Here is a 22200-nt window from a genome sequence, read left to right as displayed (position 1 = left end):
ACAGAACATGACTACAGCACAGTTCCTATCACACACACACATCCACACCCCACATGAAGGCATGAAAAGGATCCTCTGTGTGTTACCGCATAGTCCCTGACGCCCTCAGGGAGATTCTCCACCGCTGAAATGGAAGACTCCCTTGTAATGAGGAAAATACCCCTGTGAGCATTTACAAGAAGCTTGAGAAGCCTTGTACATAGACAGGAAAATAAGAATGATTCAAAATAATCAATAGGTAGCATCCAGTTACTTAGCAATAGCTAGCTCAAAAAGAAACTAATGCTCTGAGCATGACCACCCACAGGAAAAACAAGCAAAAAAAAAAAAAAAAACTTAAAGAGATACAATAATGAAATTCTGAAACAACAGTGTTCAGAAAAAATAAGCCAGAAGTTACAAAATAAGAAAGAATGCTATTAACAATTACAACATTTTCCACAAAATAAGACTCAGTGTGTTCCTTTTGGATAAATCAACAGAAATACCTTCAAACAAGGTTGTTTGTAAAAAAGCAAACAAGTCAAAAATACTTACATCACGTATCTCTTAGCATGCCCCTTACAGAAAGTGGTCACACATGCTCTCAATGGCCCTAACTCCCAGAGTAAAAGCCTGTAAGTTCTAAAATGTCTTCTGTGTGAAAAAGATGTCCAAATGGTAACACCTATTGCCACTCACAAAATAAAAAATATACGTTGTGTCTACAGAAGATATGGGGTTAACTTGAGAAAAAAAAAAAGGGAAATCAAGAATACACCTCATGATTTAAGTGGCAGTCGTTGGTGTCCATAATCTCAATTTTTATACTACAAATTACAGGCTATTAATTAGTAGCCTCTTTTTTTAATATATTTCAACAAATAAATGTCCAACGACAGCAATGGGATAGGAAGGGCAACGGTTATCCTGCTCTCACTCGAGCCTCCTGCTATCCAAGAGCCTTTCAGATCTGTGCTGGCGCTGTTCCCGCTGGCTGAGCGAAGATGGAAATGTTTTAATTTCTTTAATTTTGACCTAAACTTCCTAAAGCGAGTACAAAAAATACCCTATAAGGATTGAAAACTATGTTAATCATAATTATGTAGAAATATTTCAAAGCATACAATAATCCATTTTTAAACATTGATGTTTTAAGGTGTTCATGAAATTCCTTTGCCACCTTATACTCTGCTTTATTTACCATCATTAAAATTTAGCCATAAAGCAAATGAAAAATGGGAAAGGAAAAACATGGGAGGTCACACATAGGCAACAGCTTTCATTTGCAGAATAAGCATATAGTTATTATCAGTCATCCTTTTTTTTTTTTTTTTTTACCGTGGTAGGGGAGAAGGATTTGAGAAGAAAAGGGGGTAAAGAAAATGCATTACCCTCCTACCATGGTGGGGGAGAAGGACATGAGAGGAAAAGGGGTAAAGAGGACACATTACCCTCCTTGGGTAGTAGGCGTTGAATTCGTCTCCAATGCGCCGTAGCTCTCGCGCAATCCAGATCTCCGGGCGCAGGTCTGCAGGTAGAGCCTGAGACTGCCTCATGGAAGCTGCAACAGAACAAACAAAACAAAAATCACCTTGTTTTCCACAGATCATTTAGTACATTCCAAAGCCTGTCTCGCACACTCCTGCCCATTGCTGGAAGTTCTCTGACTACAAGGTTTATAACAACACGTAAAGCTTATCGTGGTGGGTCTGTTATATAACCGGGGACTCAGGATCACAAAATTTAAAAATACCTGACCAATTAATTACATGTTGCCATTTCAAGAAGATAAACATCCACCAAAATAGTGCAATAAATATTATCAAAGAAAAACACTTCAAACATATTAGAACATAAAAATACAGGATGTCAGTACAATAACTACTTTTGGTCTTAATAAAACCAAAAACCATACCCGTTGCTGACAAGTCGACCACAACCCATAGCAGCCCTATAGGACAGAGTAGAACTGCCCCACAGAGCTTCCAAGGAGCAGCTGGTGGATTCAAACTGCCAATCTTTTGCTTAGGAGCCTGAGCTCCTAACCACCGCACTGCCAGGGCCCTTCTGGTCTTAATACAAGGTAAAATCCCTAGGAAAATTTCAACCATCATATAGGAATATCAGGAGAAACTGTTCTGTTCTAAGCAAAATAAGCAAAAACATGAGAAACTAAAACAGGCTACCTGGATAAGACCATTTCTGTGGACGCAGATACTGCTAGAGGGACAGCCAGTCTTCAGAAGCGCTGTCACAGGGCTAAACGAAAGCGTAATTGCATGTTTTGCCTCAATATCAAAGGAGCTAATAAAGACGGATTCAAGACTATGAACACCACATGGGTAGAGGAAATGTACTGGGTATAGAAGCAAAGGCATTTTTGAAAAGAGAAAAGGAGGGAGGTCTGCCCCCTCATTAAGCCATTGCTAACACTCCCACCCAGACCATTCATCGGATTGTTAGTGAAACCTGTAAAAGTCATGTGACAGCCAAAAAGGAAGGCGAACCAGATTTTGAGTTGTCAAAAGGTTCCACCTTCCGATTATGTTAGAAGATAACATTCTCCCTTCACGATATGGAAAAGCATGCCACTCAGAAGAAAACAGCTGAGTAACACGTGTCCACAGAAAACAGATAGGATGCTTGGATTTCAGCTGCTATTCAATGTCACCTACATTAACCTGCCCTTAAGACGGACAGGCTGCACTCACGAACAAAAGTGTTACGCTTTAACCACAGCAAAATATTTTCAAGACCTATGATAACTGAGTTTTGTATTAACATTAATATAGTTTCCTGTTTTGTATTTTTGTAAAAGGTCAATAAAACTGATGTTGATTCACAGCTCTATAAAAGCTAACTTTTTGAAGCTTTTTTTACAATTCTTCTCAAGACTCTTCCTTCATCTCCTCTGTCCCAGGTTCCCATACAAGTGAATTTAACAATGATCCCAAAAAGACATGGGCGCCTGGGAAAGGCAGGGTATCACACGTGCTATGTGCAGGTTGCGGGGGGAGTGTTGGTGGGGAGGGCTGCACTCAGAATCAGGCAGAGGAAAAAACCGCTAATGGAAGCCAGGAGGACAACCAGAAAGGCTGATGGTGGGGGGAAAACTTTAGGATAAGTCAGGTATATTCCCTGTATATACATCCAACCACATAAAAAATAATTTTTTAAACATTATTTACAGTAGAAATAACATTTCTAACATTAATCCACGCCAGTTAAATTTCAAATGACAAAGCTGGCATAACCACTTCAGTGCGGACCTGAGCATGCAGTATGTGGTAAAAGGTCATCTCCTTGCCCTGTGCACGTAGCCCTGAAGGGTTCGTTAGAGCATGGGTATCAAATCAACCCTATTTTTTCAATCCTGCCAGCAATCGGGCACTCCCTCCCCCATGTTATAAGCTTTTCACAGGTTAACTTGCTGTTAAGGAAAAGGAAAGCATGTTTTCTTTGAGGGCCTGCTATGTCAGGGCCTGCAGTGAGCTTCGCAGTGTGGTCTCACGTAACCCCGTGACACGATGCGCCTGCCCACAGACAAGGTGAACAGCCAGCCAGCCAGCTGGGCGTCACATGGCCACAGGCACCCACCTCTGCCAAGTTTTAGAACCCCCCTCACCCCCCTCTAGACACAGATCTCCTTGAAAGAATAACTTACCTTCAATCCTACAGTCAGAAATGAAGAAAAAGCTATCAAAAGAAAATCTGTGAAATACAGACTGTGTTTTACAAAGATGGCAGATTAGTAAAAATTGCTGCCCAAGTTGTCTGATGTTTAATAAACTAAGATATGCACTAATTTACTGAACAAGCCATATACCAGACATGTTCTAGGAGGTTTTCCAGGGTACTGCAACAAAAGAGGCCGGGCCCTGATTCCATCCATGGAGCTTCATTCTCATGGATTAAACATTTAATTTCAATTAAATGTTAAGCTTCTCCTGGACAAACATGCTTGTAAGTGTACCCTGTACTTCTTATAATACAACATAAAAGTAACTTCCCAGCCCCTAAGTGAATCTTATTAAATTCTATTTAACACCTTTACTTATTTGTGTGGTTTAAAAGCTCTGCCTGGTTTGTGTATGAGCCAGCAACCAGAAACATAAAGAGAGGGGTCAGTCTGTGTCAGAGGGCAATTTACAAAGCTAGCACGCAGTCAATGTGTCAACCCACCCAGCAGCTAAGAAGGAAATATGGAACCTTGCTGGCCGAATTCAAGGTGTCCATCCTACAGACGAGGACCCTCACGTTTTCTGGGGTAAGGAGGTGAAGGAGATAGACAGATGGCCTGTTTCTTCTGTTAAAAGAAAAAGCTCGGTTGCTGTTAGCTTTAATAAAGGCACTGATGTAGACATATCCATGAGGTTCTGGGCGCCTCAGTGGAGTGAGAGAATGCAGGGCGGGAGGTGTCCAGAGAGGCCAGCAGAATGCACTTTTACAAACGAGTTCCCTCAATGATTGTGGGTCAGGCAGCCACAGACTAGAGCCTGGACAAGACTGAGCAAAGGAAAAGAAATTATGGGGGAGCTGCCCTGACACCCTTAAGGAGAGTTGAATTAACCGAAGGTAATGAATTTTTTTTTTTTTTTTAATGAATTACGCCAGGTTCAGGATAGACTGTAATTGGCAGTAGCAGATAAGTAAAGATCCATCAACTGTACTTACACGTATTTTTTTAAGTTGTCATAAAAGGGCAGAGTATAATAAAAATTCAACTTTGCAAAAGGGACTGGTCTGTCTAGACTAGGATCGCACCTGTCCTCACTTGGTTTTTCAACATGAACGGTTTCAGCTTTTTTCAGAGGCCAAACAAAAGCAATTCCTGATCCTTGAATCTGTAAACCTAATGGTCAACACGCATTCTGCATAAAGATCTGGTAAATATTTACACAGAATATACGGCTATAAAGTCAAATTATAAAACAAAAATTCTATTTAGATATTTAAAAGGTATTCTATTCCTGTATTTTAAAAGGTATTTTAAAAGGTAGCTTTAATCTGTTAATAAAGTGCATTTTTCAATATAAATTTCAAAGATTATTTTTCAAGTAACAAAATATCTTTTTTTGGGGGGGGAGGACTGTTAACTTCATCACTAATATTAGTGACTCTCATTTGGTCTCAGGCCACACGAGAAGCTAACAGAAAACAAAACGGGGTCTGGTGGTCAGACCTAGAGGCTTGCTTGTCAGCCTCCTGGACACTGGTCAGAGCCAGGATTAGGGATTTTATTCTCTTTATCACCAGTTGGCTTAATCCTGCCCCACTATCTCCCCCTGTTCCAGGTTTCTCACCAGAGTCAGCTGGACGGGGGGACGGGCCGCCACAATGGTAAAAGTTCACAGGGTTCAGAGGCAACGAGGGTATGAAATACGTACCCGCTCCAACCTCACTACCATATCCGGTCTGCGCACCAACCACCAACCAGAATACCCCCGCTTTAACATAGTCAATCTATCAAAAATACAGCTTAAGTTCGTACTTCCGGTCTATAAGATATCAGGCACACACAAATTTTGTTTCGCTATCTGTGTTGTGCCTAACAATCCTACATGTTGATACGTGATCAATAAAATGAGTCTTTACAAGAAAAATTCTATTTCCAAATAGGATCATATTTGCACACATTGTTGCTGTTAGTTGCCACTGAGTCATTTCTGACTCATGGCCACCTTTAGGTGTCAGACCAGAAACGCTCCTAGGGTTTTCAAGGCTGGGACCTTTTGGAAACCAGGCCTATCTTCCGAGGAGGCACCTCTGGGTGGACTGGAACTGCCAACATTTTGGCTAGTAGATGAGTACCGGACCAACTGCACCACCCAGGGACTCCTATTTGTGGTCAGGTTTTTAACATATATTTTGGGGGAACACAACTCAATCCACAACCACCACTGTGGCAGCCAGCCTCCAAGACGGCCCCCAGGGATCCTACTTCCTGGTACTCACAGTCTTATACGGCCCCCCTCACACTGAGCCAGCACAGGTCTACGTGGCCAAGAGGATAAGGCAGGTGACCGTGTACCATTTCTGAGATTACGTTACAAAAGACATTGCAGTTTCTGGCTTGGCTTCTCATATTCTCTCTCTCACATCCTTTCTCTTGGATAAAAAAAAGTCTTTATTTGAAACTTAAAATCTCTTAATTATTAAGTAGGAAGGTTAGGTTTTTAACATCTTACATGAACATAAAACTTCAGAAATTTTTCAAAGGGAAAATTCTTACGAGGTACTTTTTCACTCATAGAAAACGTAGTTTTAGCATGTGAGAAAGTGTTTTGCTCCACAAGCCCAGTAGTAAAACTCCAAGGAAAAAATAAAAATAAAAGAGCATAATGAAGCATAAACCGCTCTCAACGTGAAGCTGCTGCAAAGCTGTAAAGGGCAGGCAAAGTCTGAAGTCCACAGGAGGCTGGCCCAATCCCGAAAGCACCAGACTGAGGCCCAGGGAACCTGCTGGATTCAGGCTTCCTTTCTCTTTACTCCTAACAAAGACCACTAATCAAAACTTTTATAATGCAACTGTGTCAGACCCCATAATTGTATCAAAAGTGTGATACGTTAGCTGAATTTTCATCAAAACTCTTAGAAATAATTTTCTTCTGATTTTTTATATTCAGAAGTTACTGGTATTATTATTTCATAAGGGAAAATGCCACAAGGTATAATCAATCCACTTGTGTATACCCAGGAGGGGGTATTTTCAATGCCAAAGAACTCTGAGTTCCTAAAAGATGCAGGTTATTTCATCAGCAGACTGTTCTGGCTCAGCTGCAGAACTACTTTCCAACCCAGAAGGTCGTTTCAAAGCCTAAAACTCAGCAATTGAAAACAATTAATATCGTGGTTAAGTGGCTGATAGGGAAATCAGGTTGATAGTGAAATTAATATCGTGGTTTAAGTGATTGATAGTGAAAAGGGCTTTCTGCAGCACTGCCAGTCAGTACAGGAAAATTGGGAAAAAAAAAAAAGACTGTAAATTCATAATAAGCTCAACAGTCAAGACAAACTTTCCGATTTCTCCTCAATGCCAGACAGCTTCTATCCCGTTGTTACAAACAGGAAGTGTTCAGAGGAGCTGAAGTCATGTCACGAAATTCATTCCAACTCTTTGTAAACCCTGCAGGCCCCGCTCTGTGAGGATGCTGGCGGTGACAACAGCCTGTGCTGGGCGGGGGGGGTCACACAGGAGCGTTCCAAAGCCACCATCTCCTCCCGAGGAACAGGACCAGCGCAGCTCACACCTCCAGGGAGCTACAAGCCACCATCACCCACCTCTGCCAGCAGCCCCCCGGTGACCAATGTCTGACTTACAGATGACTCCGTATATAAGAACAGACTGCCATAAAGCCGCTTCCATTAAAAATGAGTTAAATACAATGGTTTGTGATAACGAAATGCACGCACTACTTCGTGACGCTCATGAAAACGTGTGGTTTGGCAGTGTTCCTTGTTTTTGGGCATAGAAAGGTAAAACATATACTATATAATAAGACAACATTTGACTAACTGGCACTAAATAAGAACTATATCTATCTGTTCTGACTTACCTTAAAGACAGGCTTGGGAACGGGTCTCGTTCGTAACCCAGGGAGGTCGCCTGTACTGGGTTTCAGGCCCCGCAAGCTGCTCTCACACATGGTACGCCATTTTTATACCCACAAAGTCATTACTGGAATTTCAAAATGTGGTACCAAAACCCACTAAAATTCACAGAAACACTCCACTCTACATTGCTTTTAGATGTTCAGTGATCTACAAATACTTGGGTAGGATCCTGATTAGATTTTAAAACGATCAACACTAAGCTCTATGGACCCAGGAGGAACAAATGGTAAACATTAAGCTCTGAATTGATATTCAACTCAGAGCTGAAAAATGATTTCTCAATCCCCAAAATTACCAGATTATATGACTTCAATGAAATGAAAGTTTTAAACACACAACAGAACATGCTTAGCCAAATATGTGACACACCTTTTACCACACTGTGGGGCTGTGGGCCAAGAGAGAAAAGGTAGAGGGACAAAAGGCCCCTGCTCTTGACATCCTGGGGCCCCGACCATCTTCATTTCCTGAGGGCAGTCTGATTAACAACCCAAAGCCATAAAGGACGAGGTAAAAGACTGTTTCCTTGTACTCTGAAACCAGCTGTAAAACCAACTGCAAAAGTGATGTTCAAAGGAAGTTTAGAAGAAGCACTGCTTCTATAAGTGACAGCCACTTTGAAGCTCAACAGTCATTTGGAAAAATAAAAGTTTTGGGATGTTTATTAAATCCCACGGTCTCCTTACTTACTTGCGTATCTTTAGAAATATCTTTTTGAATTCAGAATTCTCTGCAGCCTACAGAAGGAAAAAAGCAGTCGGTCGGCCCACGACTATTGCCTGAGGAAACCCGCCCAAGTGATCAGACAGCTCACCTGCCCAGGTCGTGTCAACGGCTGCAGGAGAGAGAGCAGCTGCCCTCATGGTTCCACTGCAGTGGACACTACCAGAATCACCTATTTGAAAATCTTCAACTCCAGTGATTCTCAGGTAAAATAACCTAAAAATCGATTTCTCTTTTTCCCCCGACACCCACAGAGACCTGGTCCAGCTCTCCTTGCATCACTTTATTTTTTGATAAATCCCCTATCAGTTCCCCTAGCTATGGATGAAAGTTAGACATAAGAGGCTCTTTCGGCACTCAGCATTAGTACTCACAGATTCCTACGTCCACATTGCCCCGGGACACAGTTGTGACAAGCCCAGGCAGTACATGAACTCAAGACAGAGCTTTAAAAACAGCTGCTGAGATAAAACACCACAAACAATACTTAACACTGTGTATCTGGCTTTGCACCGCCCACAGCCATTCCGTGGCCCCAGGTTAGAAAGTCAAAACAAGCCGCTTTCATCAATTTCCAGTCTGACCACTGGAAACTGCCAGGAAGCCTCAGCTACAAAGGATGGGCAGAAACCTGGAAACTATCCCAGCGCTCACGGGATTTTCCCTCTCACTATGACCTGTTTGTGACAGTAAGAAATCTAAGGCTTTAAAGAAGAACGTGCTGCACATTGTCGCTCATTTCTTATTCCATCAGAAGTCCTAGTTTTCCAGGTTCACCTGAGCTGTCCCTGACACTTACCACTCATTTACTAGAGGCTGGTGGAAAGCCGGCAGCCGCCTACATCCGAGAACATGTCTGCTTAACGCTCACCGAACTCCAGTACCTCAGACAGACGGGAGACCGTGCAGGGCGCTCTTCACATGACACCTGATCTCCGGGCCTCTGTGCCCTCTTCCAGGACAGGTGTGGCCTGCTTCCTCAGGTTAAAGGGTGTGACTGCTACAACCTCCTGGCCCGCAGGGAACTGAAATGTTTCCTTATAACCTGCCCAACCAGCCTTGACTCCATCCTCTGGCATAGACACAGTCTATTATTCCTCCTACCCACAACGGGACTGGACCTTTGTGACCCATAGGGTCATCATCGGCTGATATTTGGAAGTAAATTGCCAGGCCTTTCTTCCCAGTCATCTCAGTCTGGAAACTCTGATGAGACCTGTCCAGCATCATACCCACTGCCCTCGAGTCGATTCCAACTCATAGCGACCCTATAGGACAGAGTAGAACCGCTCCATAGAGTTTCCAAGGAGCGCCTGGCAGATTCGAACTGCCGACCTCTTGGTTAGCAGCCGTAGCACTTAACCACTACGCCACCAGGGTTTCCGTCCAGCATCCTAGCAACACAAAAGCCTCCGTTGACAGACGGGTGCTGGCTGCACATGAGGTGCACTGGGCGGGAATCAAACCTAAGTCTCCCTCATATACTCCCCCTGAAAAAAGCCAAACCCACTGCCGTAGACTTCGACTCAGTGGAAGGAGAGGATTCTACCACTGAATCCCCCCTTACGCTTAACTCCAGTTTTTATCAATGGCGCTGCCACCACATGCCCCAAACCTCGTCTTGAACCAGGTCCTTCCCTCTCTGTGGCTTTTATGACGGACCCTGGAAAGACCCTCGTCCACCATCCTGTCCTCCTCAGCGAGCTCTCAGAACAAAACATGCTGCTCTGAACCGTGCCTGGTGAAGCTCAGGGTCTGGTGGGGCCAGGAAAGCAGACACTGATATCTCCACACCGACCCCCAGCCCAGAGAGCCTCCTGGACAGCTGCATTGGTATTTCTCTAGTCCTACATTCCTTCCCGAGGATTAGAAAGGATTTGACTATGCCATCTCATTTTGAAAAACAAATAAAAATAACCCCCAAACTAAGTACAGTCAAATGAAGACCAACCCTAAGCCTGCTTTAAGACAAAAACATAAGCCATATATCCCTTCTACTGACAGTGGAGGCAACTTCCTACCCACACAATTTATCTCACCACTTACTCCACCAAAACTATAAAAAAAGAAATGTTTTTAAAGGCTTTTTAAAACCAAACGTACAACTCTCTACATTAATTCACTTAAAACCATTCCTGAGAAATACATGTTAAAAAAATTTTAAGGTACTAGCTTTAAGCGACTACAAGTTGTTCTTACCCAAATTAAAAAAAAAAAAAAAATCAGATCTTGGAAAGGAAGTGAGACTGTAACTACAGACGTAAGAATTTCTGACTATATTTGAGTAAGCCTGGCTTCCCCTATGAAGCTGAAGTTTAGTTTAACACTGGCAGCAGGATACAGGTGATGGGCAGCGTCTTTCTCTCTGACGCACACAAAGACCTCCAGCTCACTTCGTCTCAACGATGGGGGACTAAAGCGTGGGTCAAAAACAAGAGCAAACACTAAACTGAAAAGCTACATCTTAAACAGTTTTAAATTAAAACGAGAAAAAAGCCTGCAATTTTATTTATGCAGTTAAAATCTGCAACAGCTGTATATAAAATGGAGCCCTGGTGGTGCGGTGGTTAAGAGCTTGGCTGCTAACCAAACGGTCGGCAGTTCGAATCCACCAGCTGCTCCCTGGAAACCCTATGCGGCAGTTCTACTCTGTCCTATAGGGTCACCATGAGTCAGAACCAACTTGATGGCAACTTTTTTTTTTTTAAATATATGAAGTGAAGCACTACTTTGTTAATACAAATACGTGGTTACTGATCACACACCGTAAGGATGAGACACAGTGAAAGCTTTCCACTGAAGTTCACACAAAGCATATCCCACTACTAAGGGACAAGGCAAACGCAAGCCCCGTGGCCTTTTGTAGGAAACCCAATAACAGAAAACCAGAAAAGAAATGCTAAAAGAACTAAACTCTGCTTAAAAAATAAGAAAGCTAACAGGCTGGAGTTAGCCCATACTGTGAGTGGTGGAGTGGGACAGCCAACGAGAACAGCAGCTTCAGCACGAATTCCTGCGTCCACTGGCCCACCTGGCCATCATGAAGCCTCCGCAGAACAGGTGATCCCCAGGGAGGGTCCCGCAGAGCAGTCTGGAACCCGTACAAGTGTCACATAGCGTCATGTCCCCATGCAGACGGCTTTTTTTGTGGAAGCCAGCATCACTGTTAGTGTGAGCATGACCTTAAGCATGTTGGATTCTGTGCTGAAAGACGGTCTTGTCTGGTTCACACCTCCTCCTCCACCTCCTCCCGAGTGCTCCTCCCTCCCTCCTCCTCCCCCCACCTGCTCCTCACTCCCTCCTCCTCCCCCTCCTCCCACACACTCCTCCTCCCTCCTCCTCTCCCTCCTCCTCTCCCTCCTCCCACATACTCCTCCTCCCTCCTCCTACCACCTCTTCCCTCCTCCTCCTCCTCCCTCCTCCCGGGTGCTCCTCACTCCCTCCAGGACCACAGTTCTGTTGCCTGAGTTGGTACACTGGGCAAAATGGCCCAGCATCTCTGTACTGAGAAGCCCATCCATGTAACACAGGTCACAGTGGGGCTGGGGCTGCTCCACCCCCCACTCCAGGCGCCCTACACTAGCCTGCAACCCTCTACTTCAGGTGACAACACTGGACCCCGGCCAGGCTGAGACTTGCCCCAGGGGCTGGGCTGGGTCACCGCCCGCTGGAACTTTCCACTCCAACACTTCACACCACACTACAGGAAAGGACGCAGCGACAGAACACAGAGGTTAGTAAGCACCCTGTATTCTGTACGTCAGGCTTTCCCCACACAGAAACACAGCAAAAAGGAGTCCAAAGCTTCGAACGAACACACCGGTCAAACCCAAGTAGGAAGCGACGGAGCAGCTAGCACCCACACGTTCCATTAAACGTCACGAGGACTCCCTTCAAATCAGGAACTTTTTTCTGAAGTTGGTGAATTGTTTTGACTGACGAGCATAATTTAAATTCAAGTCTAAGTAAAACTGAGGTCTAAATTCACACATATACCAACATGGTGTATTATCCACAATTCATTTCTAGAATATTTTGCATTAAGAAATTTCACAAGGGACCAAAAAAACAACAAAGCTTTTTAAAGTCTTTTCGCCATCACATTTATTTGGCAGAAAAGTAAGTTACTCAACAAAACAAGGCTGCCAAGCTTGGCTCATCTCACACCGCTTCACACCTGAGATAAACACACTCGTCCCGCTTGTGCCGGCTTCGAATCACTCATTAATTCTTCTATAAATGGGCTATATTAGTGTTTTAGGAACTGGATGGGAAAACGTGCTCTGACCCAGGCGTGTAACATATTGGGAGGGGAAAAAAGATCCCAAGGCAACCCTGATGGGTGGTTGAGAACCAGTACATCACATCTGTTCCAGTTTATCACTCACACACCCTACCCGACTGAAATGATTCTTTTTTTTTTTTATCTTAGCTTCGAAACCCTAAGAAGGTAGCAAAGCCCAAGCTAAAGCAAGCATCACGGCGCTGTGGAGCAAAGAGCAAGGTGCCAGGGCCACAGACCTGATCCAAGCCCAGCGCCAACATGACACACAGCCTAGACCAGTTTCTGAAACCCAGAGCCTCCATTTTCTCGCTCTGAAAATGACATAAAATCTCCATTTGTCAGGGGTGTAGACGCCCGCACTCACTGTGAGGTGTGTATGCGAGACATAAAGGGTATGTTCTCACGCTGTAGCCAAGCTACAAAGCACTGCCCAGCCCTCACTTCTGCTTAGCTCTGGGGATACATGTGGGAAGGGCAAGGAGCAGGAGAAGAGAACTTCCCTCCAGCAGCCCTTCCTCAGCCATCTGTTTCCCTTCATCACTGTCTCGGCAAACCACAACTCTGCTCACAAATCACACAGATCTGGTCCAGGGCAGAGAACAGAGAAAACAGAAAGAGGATTTGGGTTTCCCACAGGACACTGAGAGTGCCCACTTGTTCTAAGAAAACACTGGAAACCAAGACTGTCTGGCATCCTATCAACTGGGGTTAAACACATCCATCGTATGCACCTTGTCTGTACTGACCGCTGACATTTGTTACCTCCTAGGACGTGATTTTTTTTTTTTTTTTTTTAGGACATGAAGGAAACGTTACCAATAAAGGCTCATAAATGACTTACTCAAGTGTCAAAGCCAAAATTACATATTAAAGACGACTAATTTTCTGTTATTTTCTCAAGAAAGGAGTTGAATTTTCTCAGGGATAGGGGGATAAAAAACTGTTTTAAAATCCTTGATTCTATTCAGGCAGTGGACTTTTCTAACATTAAATCAATGAACAACCATCTACCCCTTATTTCCAAAAAAGTTACACAACTTTCAATTGCAGGAAAAAAGTAGCTTACCCTGTGTCTCATGTCTCAAGGCTATCCCTTCAAATGCACCCCTTGAACTGTGGTCAAGTTTCTGCCAAATCCAACAGGCTGTCTCCCTCGGGCGTCCCCTGCAGTCCTGGGACAGTATGCAGCCACAGCCCCAGTTCAGGCGGCACCGAGGCGGGCTCCAGATAGCCCTCCACGATTCAAGACTTGCCAACAAAGCCAAAGTTCTTTTCAGGGTGACACAGGCTCACGTGCCAGTTAGGGGTGATTCAGACCTCTGCTCCCCACACCCGTACTGCCAGTTTCTAGAAAAGAGTTTCTTGTTTTCTTGCTTGCTTGTTTGTTTTGGAACCCAGGGGATTAGAATTGCAGTAGCATTTCCAGATGAATTCACTTCCCTATGAGTTTCCTACACTCCTGAAATGACAGCTCCTTTCCAGGGAAGCAGGAGAGAAGGTTTTATTACTGTCATGCTCAGTGGTCCCTGCAATGGCGGTGTCAGAGCACCAAGGGGCCAGAAGTTATCCGCCAGGGTTCTGCCAGACACTTTATGTCTATTAGCTTACTGAAAAGCTCCCCACAGCCCTCAGGGTGAGCATTACTGTCCTCTCTGATGGACAAGTAAACCAAAGCTCAGACAGGCTAACCCTTGCCTAGACGCTGGTGGGACCGAGAAGCAGCCAGGATCCCAACCAGCCCCTGCTCCAGGCCAGGCACAGCCTGAGCAGGGGGAGCGAGTGCAGAGAACAGCCAACAGGTGCCGAGTCCACCTGTGGCCTCCAACTGATGCAGATGCTTTACAAGAAAATACTCACTTTGCTAAAACAAACAGGACAGCCTCGAAAGAGTAAGTTAGGGCCTTATGTCCATCTGGAGTACTTCTGGTGATGGGCCGAAAACCTGAACTCTCCTAGTAGAAATCTTCAAAACACACAGACAGCCAGACACACACACACTCCAGCTGCCTTTGAGTCAATGCCAACTCGTGGTGACTCCTTGTATGTCAGAGTGGAGCTGTGCTTAACAGGGGTTTCAAGGACTGATTTTTTGCAAGCAGGCTGCCAGGCCCTTCTTTCGTGGTGCCTCTTGGGGGACTCGAACCTCCAACCTTTTGGTTAGCAGCCAAGCAAATTAACCATTTGTACCACTCAGAAATCTTTACCAAGGCACAAAGGACGTGATAGTAACACATAAGCATACCAACAAGATACACATACAAGTGCGTATAATCTGCTGGGTATGTAAAAAAAAAAAAAAAAAAAAGTTAAAATTAACAGTACAATCATATAAAATATATACTATTGATTAAGCTGGTTCTTATACATGTGAATTCGGATGATTTTCCAAGTACAGCAAGGCACACTGAAAATACCACCTGTACCCACCTACAAAAAGATCCACTATCTACGTTTTGATGTATTTTCCTTGTAATCTTTTTGTTACGCTTTATAAACTTCCGAAACACCGAAGGAGGATCCATCAATAACTTTGTAACCTACATTAACCTCATGTTATACCAGGAGCATTACTTGATGCCATTATTCTTTATGGCACCACTGGGAGGGCAGCCACAAAGCCTGTCAAAGGATGCATGATAATTCAGACTCTCCCACGCCATTAGAGCTGTGGGACACTTTTTGGCTGGTTTATATAATGCCGAGATGAGCGCCCTTGAGCACACACTTGTGCTGGCATTTCCTGCAAAAAAGCATATCATCGGGTGCTCTGCCCAAGCCTGCAGAGCAGGGTCTGGGGGCCCAGTGGGTGGCACAGTGCTTCACAATCTGGCCCATAGCACAGCACAGCACAGCACAGCAGCCGGTCAACAAGGCCCGGTTTCTGTCAACAGTGTGATGTGACGCCCACAGAGGAGGAAAGCAGTCTTAGTCCTATGCTCCAGCACAGGTCTCCTTAGAGGGCATGCTCAGTGCTGGCCACACAGCTAGAGGCTGCTGATCAGACTGAACGTGACCAGAAGGTAGACGAGGCTGGAAATCTGTCACCTGAGGAATATGACAAGAGACTGAGGCTGACTCAACAAAGACAGAAGACAGTTCTTGTGTGGGAGGTGGCAACAGGGAGAGATGGTAGCCCACAGGGAGCTCCATCCTAGGGTAGGCAGGATGACCACAGATCAGGAGGAGACTCGGACACTAGGAAAGTGCTGCAATTTAATGGTTTTAAAATAGGTCAAGAAGCAAAGCATCAGACTTTAGCATTTAAGAGACAACTACATGTGTATCTTCACACCTAACATTGCAACACCCTAAAATATAAAACAAGACAAATGAATGGACGGTATCTCATTTTTCCTGCTTTAGAGTACAATCATGCAGAACTAAAGAACTTATCATTTCCTTTATCTGATAAATGTAGCCTGTATTACCACTAATCTCCTCCCAACTATAAAAATCTATTACACATAGAAAGTAAAAAAAGAGGTGATTTCTAAAAATCTGAGTAGTAGCTTACAGTCAGAGCCAATCAATGCCAGTCATGAATATTCAGTTAAGACAAGACACAGACCTCCAGCTCCACCAAGGTGGAGAAGGCCCCTTCCTCCCAGGTCCTTCCTCTCACCTGGACATGAACAACAAACACACACAGGAAGTCTCTGACAGGCAGACAAGACAGGCTGCCCAGGGACCTCGAGACTTGAGGAAGAACGAGGTAGTAAGCTCCCTGGTTTCCTTGTTACCTAACCACTGATCCTGGAGACCGGGCTGCAGAAGCCTCCGGCGGGAACCACCAACCCACACAGACAGAAAGAGCTTCGAAAAAAAGCCTGTTGCCAGGACCAGGAAGAGAGGGGTCTAACAACAGAAAACCTTTCTGGCAACACCTGCCCCACTCCAGAGGAGCCCTGGTGGCACAATGGTTAAAGTGCTTGGCTGCTAACTGAAAGATCAGCAGTTCAAACCCACCAAAGCACTCGGTGGGAGAAAGATGTTGCAGTCTACCTCTGTAAGGCTTTACAGCCTTGGAAACCCTTTGGGCAGTTCTACCCTACCCTAAAGGTCACTATGAGTCAGAATCGACAGTCGTGGGTTTGCTGGTTTTGGTTTTGGTTTCCCTACTCTAGGAGTCCTAGATGGCACAACAAGTTAAAACGCTCAGCTGCTAACAGAAAGCCTGGAGGCTCGAGTCTACCCAGAGGCACCTTGGAAGAAAGGCCTGGCAGTCTACTTCCAGGTAAGTAGACTGCCCCCAGTGTAAGCAGGAGCTGAGGGGTGCTGAGTTTCTGCCCCCACCCTGCAGAAGCAAAGTGGTGGGAGTCAGCTCTCCGCTCCCCTCTTCCAGGTGTCGGCAGGGGCGGGAGGCCGAGCCCACACCTCCAATCAGGTAACGAAGCAGTGTACGCTGATACTCCACTTTTGCTGAGAAAGTATCATCAAGGCCGAGGAGGGGGCTAAACCTCCACCTCACCCAGCAGGCACAGAGAGAACTGAGAAATACAATAAACAAACCAGCCAAACTCACCGGAGGGGCTCACGAATAGAGTGGAAATGATAGAGGAAAAAATCAGTGAACTGAGGCCAGATCAAGAGAATTTACCCAGTCTGCAGAACAGACTGAAAACAAAAAAAATGAACAGAATATTAAGGACCTGTGGGACAGTAACAAAGGCACCAACATCCTGATTACTGGGGTCTCAGAAGAGAAAGAGGAAGAGACTGAAAAAGTATTCAGAGATATATGGCTGAAAACTTCCCAAATTTGACATAAAACTATAGAATTCAAGAAGCTGGGCAAACCCCAAACAGCATAAACCAAAAGAAATATGACAAGATGCATCATAATTAGACTTCTAAAAACTAAAGACAAAGAAATCTTGAAAGCAGCCGGTGAGAAATGACGCACTACCTAGAGGGGAACACCAATTCAAAAGACAGCAGATTTCTCATCTGAAACCATGAGGGCCAAAAGAAAGTGGCATATTTCTCAAATACTAAAAGAAAACTGTCAGCCGCAAACTCCTCATCCAGGGAAAATATCCCGCTGGCATGAAGAAGAAATACAGACATTCTCGGACAAAGGAAACCTATGATAATTTGTTGTTAGTATATCTGCCGTTAACAAATGGCTATAATTTCCTTTGTTTAGAAATCTTCTAAACAAAGGAAATTGTAACAGAAAAAGGCTTGGAATTTCAGAAAGAAAAGAACTTCTCATGAGTTTCTTAAATCATCATTTGATGGGTGAAGCAAAAAACACCATTTGATATGGTTCATAATGTTTGTAGAGAAAACACTTAAGACAATTATACTTGAAAACTGGGGAGGGTAAAGGCACAAAGAGGGAAATAAGGTTTCTACAGTGACGCAGAAGACATAAAACGTTGACACCATTGATATCAGTAGGCTCTAGTAAGTTACGTATGTGTACTATAATAACCTAGAAAACGACTAAGAAAATTATAGAGAGCAGTATATTCAAAACATAATAAAGAAATCAAGATGGAATCCTAAATAATGTTGAAATAACCCACAGTAATATAAAGAAATAAAGACAGAGAGAAAAACAAAAGAAGCACAAACAGAGAGCAAACAAGAAATAAACAAGAAAATGGCAGATTTAAGCCCTAACATATCAATAACTGCCTTAAATGGAAATGGCCTAAATACACTATTTAAAAGATATCAGTAAAAATGGATAAAAAAATATTATCTGAGAATATGCTGTATACAAGAAACTTACTTCAAACACGACACACAGATTGAAAGTAAAAGGATGAAAAAGGATACATAATGTAATTTAACTTTAAAAAGCAGGAGTGGCTATATAAACATCGGATAAAGCTGGCTTCAGAGCAAAGGGAAGACAATCGGAAATGTATATGCGCCCAACAAAAGAGCCTTAAAACACAACAGCAGACTCTGACAGAGCTAAAGGAGAAAGAGACAAGCCCACCATTACAGTCAGAGACTTCAACCCCACACTCTCAGTTGGCAGAACTACTAGACAGAAAATAACAAGGATACAGGAGAACTGAATGAAACAATCAACCAATGGGATCTAATTGATACATATTTTATAACCACTCCACACAACAACAGCAGATACAGATAAAAGTGCCCATGGATCATTCACCAAAACGGACCATATCCTGAGCCATAAAACAAACCTTGATGCATTTAAAAGAACTGAAATCACCCAGGGTATATTCTCCGACCACATGGAATCAAACCAGAAATCAACACCAGAAAGACAACAGGGAAATCTCCAAACACGGAAGCTAAACACACTTCTGAATAATCCATGGGTCAAAGAGGACTCTCAAAGAAAATAAAAACACACAGAGCTGAATAAAAATTAAAAGAACATAGCAAAACATGTGGTATGCAGCTTAGGGGAAATTTATCTAGTTTTTTAAAGGCTTACGTTAGAAGAGAAAGAGTCTAAAAACTATAAAGTTAAGTTCCCAGCTCAAGAAACTAGAAAAAAAGCAAACACGAAGCAAGCAAAAGGAAGGAAATAAACAACAATGAAAATGAAAACAACAGAGGAAATAAATAAAACAAAAAGCTAGTTAAAAAAATCAATAAAACTGATAAAGCTCTAGAAACTAACAGATAAAAAATAAGATACAAATCACCAATACAGAAGGGAAACGGGAAACCCAACAATGGATCGTTCATCACTTAAAAGGACAATAAGGCAATACTATAAACTATCAATTTCTCAAAAACCACAAACTACCAAAAATCTCAATCAAGATGATACAGAAAAACTGAATAGTCCTAAAACCATTAACAACAACAACAAAAAAATTATAAAGTAAAAACAATATCCAAGCCCAGATGGTTTCACTAGAGAATTCTACCAAACATTTAAACAACACCAATTTTACACAATCTCATCCAGAAAATCGGAGGAAACGTTTCCCAACCCACTGCAAAGGCTTCGATACTAAATCAGACCTTCTTAAAAGAAAACAGAGGAATACCTCTCACAAGCTCAGGCACAAATATCCTCAAGCAAATGTTAGCAAATTCAACCCAGTGATATATAAAAAGAGGATTCGTTCCAGGCATGTCAGGCAGGTTTAAAATTGAAAATCAATCAATGGAATGCAGCATTATCAACAGGCTAGATGACTGTTACACGATCATATCAATTGATGCAGAAAAAGCACTTGATAAAAGCCAACACCCACTCCATTCATGATGACAACTCAGCATCTAGGGGTAAAGGGGAGCTTCCTCACCTTTTTAAACAGCGTCTAACAAAATACCTGCAGCTGATGTCACACTGGGGCCCTGGCAGCACACTGGTTAAGAGCTCAGCTGCTAAGCAAAAGATGGGCTGTTCGAATCCACCAGCCACTCCTTGGAAACCCTATGGGGCAGTTCTACTCTGTCCCATAGGGTCCCTGTGAGTTGGAATTGACTGGACAGCAATGGGTCTGGTTTGGGTTTTGGAAACATCAAAGGTAACACGAGAGACTGAAACGCTTCCCCCTGAGATCAGGAACAAGGCAAGGGACGTCTGCTCTCACCACGCCTAGTAAACACAGTGCTGGCAGCTCTAGATCTGACAGGAAGAAATAAAATTGTTCCTGTTGGCAGATTCCATGAGTGTCTCTGCAGTTCTTCCACAAAATCTAAAATAACGCCTAGAATCACTAAGTGAGTTCAGCGAGGCCGCAGGACACCGGATCAACACACACACAATCAATCACTTGGACACCTATATACAAATACGAACATGCGGAAGCTGGAATTAAAATACAATACTATTCATAACTGCTCCCAAGTCAATGAAACCACCGGCGCTGGAGCGACTGGGCGTCCACAGGCAATTAGAAACACTGACCTAAACCTCACACCTTACACACGGATTAACTCGATAGGATTTGTAGCTCTAAATGCAAAACGATAAACCTTTAAATAAAACACGGAGAAGAACATCTTCGGGCCTTAGGGCTAGGTGAAGAGTTCTTAGGCTTGACACCCAAAGCACAATCCATAAAAGGAAAAAACTCTGAACTTTATCAAAATTATAAAGTTTTGCTCGCATTAAACCCTGATAAGAAGAGACGAAAAGACAAGCTACAGATTGTGAGGTAATATTTTCAAGTCATAGAGGACAAGGGCCTTGAGCCTTGAATATACAGAGCCCTCAAAACACAAGAGTAAAAACAAAAATTCCAGTTAGAAAATATGCAAAAGACACTAGCAGCAAGGAAGAGAGTATGCAGACGCAAATAAGCACAAAAAAACATCATTAGCCATTAGGCAAATGCAAATTAAACCACACTGAGCTATCAGCACGCTCCTGTCAGAATGGCCACAATAAATAGGTATCAATGCTGGCAAGGACAGGGACAGTCTGCCTCACTGTACAACGCCCGTAAAGCCACCCAAGGAAACCGTTCGGCAGTACCTTAAAAAACTAAACTACTGTTAAGATCCAGCAACTGCACTCCTGGGCATTTACCCCAGGGAAATGAAGATTTATGTTCACAACGAAGACTGGTACAGGGCTGTTCACAGCAGCAGACCGGCTGCCTGACGGGATGCTTCACCACGCAGCTCCTTCCTGGACCACTAGTCCAGCAGCTGCCAGAGAGGTACCAGGAAGACAAGGTGGGACACACCACTGTGGGCGGGCTAACCACCACCCCACCCCCCAACAGCCAGCTGTGCCACCCAAATGCCTTTCGACAGGTGAATGGTTAAATAAACCGTGAGACATCCATACCATGGACTACTACTCGGCAATAAGAAACAAGGACCACCGATACCACTTATATCTTACACTCATCTCAAGGGAATTATGCTGAGTGAAAAAGCCAATCTCAGAAACCTACATACTGTATGATTTTTACTTTAAATGACAAAAATACGAAGATAGAGGGCAGATTAGCAGTTTCCAGGGGTTACAGAGAGGGGTAAGTGGCGGTGGGGAGCAGGAGGGATTCGCATTGGAGTTGTTCTGTATTGCGACTGGGGTCACACTCATCTACACGTTTGATAAAGTTAAACAGAATCACACACACACACAGACACACACAGCGGAGTGGTGAAATCTGAATAAAGTAGATGAATTACATTCGTATCAACTTCCAGGCTGCCGCATTGTAATTACACAAGATGTGACCACTGCGGGAGACCAGGGTGAAGAGCACGCGGGATCTATTCTCTCTTACAACTGCATGCGGATCTACAGTTACCTCTAAATAAAAGTTAAAGAAAGAAGATACAAATTTAAACCTGCCTGGACAACTATCAATTACTTTTTACTCTTTTCGTTTGGAACTAGGGAGGAAAATTCTTTCGCTCTTGTCCGTTTCCATGCCCACTCGGGACCTGCGGAGTGCATGTGTTCTCTTAGTGCCTGAACCCGTGACTTGGGCTGGAAGGCCAAAACTGGGTCCTCAGCAAAGGAGACTCCACAGTGAGGTTCCAGGGCAGCTCTGAGGTGCCGGGGGAACAAAACCACTCCACTGGCCACTTTTTCAAGACCCCCACGCACCATGCAGTTTCCAGAGGTAAAACAAGACCTACGTTTCCTACTTGCCCGGAGAATACAGGAATCCATAACGCTAACA

At 43.7% G+C, this 22200-nt stretch overlaps 1 protein-coding gene across 2 annotated transcripts in view; it reads right to left on the bottom strand.

The window, feature by feature from the left end:
• The window catches only part of BCL2L11 (BCL2 like 11), a 56815-nt gene that overhangs the window by 25875 nt on the left and 8740 nt on the right, over positions 1-22200 (bottom strand). Inside the window, exon 1 of one of the 2 annotated variants that reach the window (XR_007513568.1) lies at positions 1434-11546. Coding sequence is in view for 1 of the 2 variants with exons in the window: in XM_049856406.1 (XP_049712363.1) it covers positions 1434-1543 (110 nt within the window). In the remaining variant the exon portion in view is untranslated. Of the gene's footprint in view, positions 1-1433; positions 11547-22200 lie in introns of those variants that run through there. The other variant, XM_049856406.1, reaches the window with a different exon arrangement.

This window comes from Elephas maximus, chromosome 17 (assembly GCF_024166365.1).
Source record: "Elephas maximus indicus isolate mEleMax1 chromosome 17, mEleMax1 primary haplotype, whole genome shotgun sequence".
Taxonomy (NCBI): domain Eukaryota; kingdom Metazoa; phylum Chordata; class Mammalia; order Proboscidea; family Elephantidae; genus Elephas; species Elephas maximus.
This window is presented reverse-complemented; position numbering and strand designations above follow the sequence as displayed.